Source organism: Heloderma suspectum, chromosome 6, assembly GCF_057233095.1.
Source record: "Heloderma suspectum isolate Gila_16-S chromosome 6, 16-S_ref, whole genome shotgun sequence".
Taxonomy (NCBI): domain Eukaryota; kingdom Metazoa; phylum Chordata; class Lepidosauria; order Squamata; family Helodermatidae; genus Heloderma; species Heloderma suspectum.
This window is the reverse complement of record NC_139463.1, coordinates 94,071,159-94,077,548: the sequence shown is the minus strand read 5'-3', so window position 1 is coordinate 94,077,548 and position 6,390 is coordinate 94,071,159. Positions and strand designations below refer to the sequence as shown.

General features: G+C 43.7%; 1 protein-coding gene across 1 annotated transcript; it reads left to right on the top strand.

The window, feature by feature from the left end:
* Nucleotides 1-1,902: 1,902 nt before the first annotated feature.
* LOC146341878 (vomeronasal type-2 receptor 26-like) lies at nucleotides 1,903-4,144 on the top strand. The gene is made up of 2 exons (XM_084808434.1): nucleotides 1,903-2,023; nucleotides 2,970-4,144. The coding sequence occupies exon 2, from the start codon at nucleotides 2,972-2,974 to the stop codon at nucleotides 3,881-3,883; it is 912 nt and encodes a 303-aa protein (XP_084664560.1). The 5' UTR covers nucleotides 1,903-2,023; nucleotides 2,970-2,971; the 3' UTR covers nucleotides 3,884-4,144.
* The last annotated feature ends 2,246 nt before the right edge of the window (nucleotides 4,145-6,390 follow it).

The following is a 6,390-nucleotide window of genomic DNA, read 5'->3' as shown; positions in this document are numbered from 1 at the left end:
ATTGCTGATCTTCTAAGAGAAACAACAACATAACATTTCCCTAAGATCAGCCTGTGTACCAGAGAGGACTGGAGAATAGCCAGTGTAATGCCTCTTTTATGAAGGGATCTAAGAGGATCAAGGAAATTACAGAACAGTTAGCTTAACATGAGTTCCAGATAAATTGGTTGAACAGCATTATTAAAAATACTATGAGGAAGAAAAAAGAAGGAAAACTGCCCGGCAAAACATCAATGTAACTTCTGAAAATGTAGATCCTGTCTCAATAACCTTTTAGGGTGCAATCCTGTTGAGATAGTTGGTAGCCTCTGAACTCAGAGGCTACTGACTATCCAATGCAGGATGGACTGAGGAGATTCTCTCCTCCGCATCTCTCCCACCCTGCATTTGTGGCTATATGCATGTTTTGGGGCGTCCGGCTGTGGCTTCGAGGAGGGAGAGGGAAAGGCCTGGAGAGCGGATAGGGAGCTATCTAAAACTGCTTACATGGTCTCCTCCCCTCCCCACCCCCTGGGAATGCCCCTGTTCACCATCTCCGTGATCCATTTATGAGTGCAGAGACAATGATGGTGTGGAAAGGACTATGCCAGCTACAAGAGGTGGGGGCAGGGAGTGCAGATTCTGGGAACTGAGGTCGGATGACCTTGGTTCCAAGAAATCCTATGGCCATCTTGGCACTGTCTAGTGTCCATAGGATTGCTCTCCCCGAGTACATTGCAAGTGTCATGTGGACAAGGGTGATCCAGTAGACAATATCTACTTGGACTTTCAAAAGGCTTTTAATGAAGTCCCTAACCAAAGACTAAGGATGGCGGAGAATTTCTCCCCGAAACTTCGGGTGGCCGAGCGCCAACGTGTTCAGCCCCCTGAACAAGTTTCGGGGAGAAATCCTCTGCACCCCCCTGCCCCCCACCCCCCCCCCGGGACGGGACTTACCTTCGCCGAATGTCCCTCCCAGCGGCGGGTCCGGCCGGCGGTTCGGCGGGTGTTTGAGCGGGGCGGGAGCGGCAGCCGGTCTTTCGACCGGCTGCCGCCGCCGCCATTGCAATAAAAGAAAAAAAAAATGCCCCCTGATAGGCTACGTGACGATTCACGTAGCCTATCACGGCTAGATTTGCAAAGTCAGCCGTGATAGGCTACGTCAATCGTCACGTAGCCTATCACGGGTGACTTAAAAAAAAACAAAAAAAAAAACCGCATATGGATAATGGCGGCCCCCATAGGGAGCCGCCATTCCTGTTCCTTATTTGGTCGCTGTAGTCTACGTAAAGATTTACGTAGACTACGGCGAAAATAAGGGCAACGCTATACTTTCGCGTTCGCGGCCGGGCGAGGCGGGAAGCCTCCCACCCGGCCTGAATTTCGGCCGGGACGAGGCGGGAAGCCTCCCCCCCTTGCCTGAACTTCGCGGGGGGAGCAGCGAAGCACTTCCCCCCCACCGCGAACGTCCTTCAATGACAGGTAAGGGACTTTCGTCCACCCCTAGTCCCTGTTACCCCATCCTCCCCATCTGGATTTGGGCCTGAAAGTCCAAGGGAAAGTGTGGGCGCATGGAGGGTAAGTTGTAAACAAGCACAATTTGTTCACAGCATCACTGATCATGGGACACATCAGTTAAGGCATCGGCCTTAGCTTCCAGTTTCCTGGCTTTATGGAGCTTGAGCCAACATAAAATAGACTTAACTCTGGTCTTAAACTGGCAGCCCAATTCCAGTCTGGATTTGGGATGCAGCCAAATCCAGAGCACACCCCGAATAAATAGATAACACTGTCACTGTAGAATAGCAGTGTCCATGCCATTTAATAATATGTGGAAGAACAACACCCCCAGAATCTTAAGGATTCCAATCTGATTATTATCAAATTAATCATTCTCCTCTTTCATTTCTTGATTAGGTAGTGCCTCTTTCCATATGCAGTGAGAGTTGCCATCCTGGTTCAAGCAAGAAGGTGAAGGAAGGGGAGCCATTTTGCTGCTATGATTGCATCCCATGTCCAGAAGGGAAGATTTCAGACCAAGAGGGTAAGATATATACTATTCAGAGTTATAATATCTAATTGCGGTATTCCAGAGGAATGGGCATATACAGTAATGTATGAACTGAGATAACTTTTCCTAGGTCTTTGAAATATAAGTAATAACTTGGTCATGGTGATATTACACATATTCAGAAAATAAACATTACACTGTGTTCAGAAGAGGCTTAGGTTAAGGTTGTGGGTGATTCTGGTTCCATTCAAACACAGGGGACACAATTTGGTGATGGGAATGAACTTCCTTTTCCCACTCGGATTCTCAAATGTAGGTTGCTATTTGACCATTAGTGAGTACTGCCTGATAGAAAAATAATTTCATAAGGTAACTGCAATCTTTTTGGTAGACCTATCAGCCATACTTTGTGCCATCTTCAAATTGACATTTGACTACTGCAGTGTTCTTTACTTGAGTTTTTCCTTGGAATCCATTAGAATGCTAAAGTGATGCAGAACATGGCAGCTTGTTCCTTAATAGGAGCAGGAATAAGGGTTTTCTTACAAATGGCTGAATTCCTGAAGGTGGTTGATCACCAATGCTCATGGTGGTTATATATATATATATATATATATATATATATATATATATAATTGTTGTTGTTATATTATATATATATATATATAATATAACCAACATGGTGGTTATATATATATATCTCCTGAAATCTTTACAGTTTTTCAAGCAATTTTCATTTAAAACTTGTCATACTAAGAAATGAAACAAAACACCAAACCATTAATTTAAGATTGTGAGTTATATTCCCCCCACCCCCTGCTCTCGACCTTGTATATGGTATTCTATGAGATACTGTTGACTGAGAGCAGACAGTGGCTACCTGCATAGACTTTTATTTGTGTAATGGGAACAGTTTCTGAATGTTGATGAGATTAATGGCATATATGTGAAATTGGAATCACATATTTACTTTTTTCAGATATGAATGACTGTTATAAATGTGAAGATGGAAAGTACCCAAACAAAAAACAGGATTTCTGTATACGCAAGATTGTAAACTTCTTGTCTTATGAAGAATGTTTGGGGATCAGTTTAGCCTGTTTTGCTCTTTCTTTTTCTTTGACCACAGTTCTGGTGCTGGGAACATTTATGATGCACCATGATACTCCCATAGTCAAAGCCAACAACCGGGACCTCACCTACACTCTCCTCATCTCCCTCCTGCTCTGCTTCCTTTGTACATTGTTATTCATTGGCCGACCCCAGAAGGTGACATGTCTCCTCCAACAAACTGCTTTTGGCATCATCTTCTCAGTGGCTGTTTCTTGTGTGCTGGCAAAAACCATCCTGGTGGTTCTGGCTTTTATGGCCACCAAGCCAAGATCCAGGATGAGAAAGTGGGTGGGGAAAAGACTGTCCAGTTCCATTGTTATTTCCTGCTCCCTTATCCAAGCAGGCATCTGTTTGGTGTGGCTGGCAACCTCTCCCCCATTCCCAGATGCTGACATGCACTCATTGGCTGAAGAGATTGTTCTGGGATGTAACAAGGGATCTGTGACTATGTTTTACACTGTCCTGGGCTACATGGGCTTCCTTGCTCTTGTCAGCTTTACTGTAGCTTTCTTCGCCAGGAAGTTGCCTGATAGTTTCAATGAAGCGAAGTTCATCACTTTCAGCATGTTGGTCTTTTGCAGTGTTTGGTTATCCTTTGTTCCATCCTATCTGAGCTCCAAGGGGAAATACATGGTGGCTGTGGAGATCTTCTCTATCTTAGCCTCCAGCTCTGGGTTATTGAGTTGCATCTTTTTTCCAAAGTGTTACATTATTGTGGTATGGCCTCAGCTGAACAAAAGGGAACAACTGATCAGAAGAAAAGACCCAATTTTTGTATGAAAAATATTAATAACTTATTTTTGACTGCTTAACTACCTTAACATTACATTGCCTTTCTTGTTCCACAAAGGATGTGTCTGATCCTGCATACACAGAAAAAATATTATTAGTAAGTCATTTTTGACTGCTTAGCTACCTTAACTTTAAATTGCCATTCTTGACTCATAAAGGATTTGTCTGATCCTGCATAGACAGAATGTCTGAAATATGCATAGATTACAAAATTATGGCAAGACTGTATAGATAAATTTGTTTAAGTTTACACTATCTGTCCTTAATCCTTTTTCTGCTAATATTATGTAAAGTCAGGTGACTCATAGGAACCTGTAGGAGTGCTCAGGTTTGGCAATTGCATTCAGCATTGTCAAATAGCTGCCAAGGGTTCACTTGCTCAGACGGGCCAATACCTGATCCTGCCAACCCTACAGAGAATGGACAAGGTGTCTTAGCATTGCACTCTGGGAAGGAGATGAGCCACCCATCTAAGGAGGCCACCTGCCATATTAGATTACCCAAAATGCAATGCCCAACCCAGTATCTGTGCAGGGTCGGGCATTACATTTGGTGCAATCTATCATGGCAGGCAGCTGCCACAGGTCAAATCATGCGCTGGCTCAGCTGCCATACATGTGCACCACTGATGTAACCAACTAAGGAAAACACATCCAATGAAATGGCACCCAGCCCAAAGTAAGGTCAGTGTCCCAGTTAGTGCTGATGCTGAATTTTGAAATTAGTTGGTTCATTGATTGAAACCTGTCCTTTCATGATGCTCACCTGTTTATTAAGCCTGGGTCAATGTATTTCAAATTCACTATTAAGTTCAGAATTGTTTGTGAGCTTCAGAGCATGCTCAGTCTGCATTTATTTATTTATTTATTTTATTTATTTACAATATCTGTAACCTGCTCCATCTCTAAAACAGTTTTTGGAGTGCTGAACACAAAAGGTAAAACAGTAAACAAATACAAAAGATTAAAACACCATATTAAAATTATGTTTTTTTTAATGCCAATAGAAATTGTGGCTAGTCAATTAAGAAATGCCTCCTGGAACAGTGCTGTTTTCAGGAGATGCCAGAAACAACATGATGTTGGTGCCTGCCTGACCTCCAGGGGCAGGGAGTTCCAAGGAAAAGGGTCACCACACTAAAGGCTGTTTTCCTGGTGGACTCCAACGTGGCCATGGGTCCATGTGGAACCACCAGGGACATGCCCTCTGATGACCTCAGTGACAGGGCAGGTTGGTAAGGAAGGAGGCTCTCCTTCCAAGCAGAGTTGGAACCAAGAGATTCCCAGAGGTGGAGCCAAGAATTCACCAGAGCTGGAACAGTCTTTGAATCCTGAACAGCTACCAACCCATACCACAGAAAGAACGGGGGCACATGAACTATAAAATTGTATGTGAAAAGGGGGGGGGGAATCACACAGCCACACAAAAACACTGCTTCGGACCCACATTTTCATGTTCCAGCAACAGTTCCCATTCTACAGAGAATCATGAGTGAACAGCATATGTTGGGTGTGCGGTGTGGAGGAAACACAACCACACTCTTCCAAGCTCACATGGATGTTACTTTCTGAGGAAATTACTAATTCATTTGGGGTAAGTTTGCCCATCACATGTGTTGATGATGAGTGACCAGTAGAAGTGGGCAGAAGAAGAACTTTAGTTCTGGGGGTCAGAATGCTGGTGATAGAGGGCTGCAGAACCCGCAGAAGTCCAGTGGCAGCAACAGTGGGGGGACAGGATTGGGAGGGCAGAATGTGGTGTGAAAGCTAGATTACCTGGGGTACATGTTTCTGGGCATCTGGATTTAGGCTTGAAGGACCAAAGAAATGTATGGGTACATGGAGGGTAAGTTGTAAGCAAGCACAATTTATGGCATTGCACAACATCACCATTGATCACAGGGCATGTCTGTTAAGGCATGAGCCTTAGCTTCCCATTTCCTGTTTGTTTGCAGTGTGAGCCAACATGAGAAAGTCTTAACTCTGGTCTTTTAAACTAGCAGCTTTTTGACCACTGAATAGCTGTTAAAGATGAGCAGCCTGTCAGAAAAAAGAGATTGCAGTCCTAACTTAGCATTACCATAGTTAGATAAAAAGGGATTCAAACTCAGACTTCTAAAGGCTAAGCACAGGCACTTAAAGAGCAGTATCCAACTGTGTCATTCCACTTACAAATGAGTTATGCTAGTGGAAATTAGGTTCTGAACTATGTGCAAGAGGAAAATCTGACTAAACTTACCATTTGCACAAGCGTAGTTGGGCAACTGGTTCTGTGTTATGTTTGCACAAGCACTTGTGCAACCCATTGTGAATCACACATGCACAACCAGTTGAACATCACATTTGCACAATGGAAAGGTTTGGCAGAGCTATGCTAGCACTATTTGAGTTTGCAGAATTGAACTATGGATGCTGCCCAAAGCCAGATCTGTCCATTTCTGCTTCTCCCACATTGGAATGTTCGTGTTGCTGTTTTAAAGAATCACAAGTTCTTTT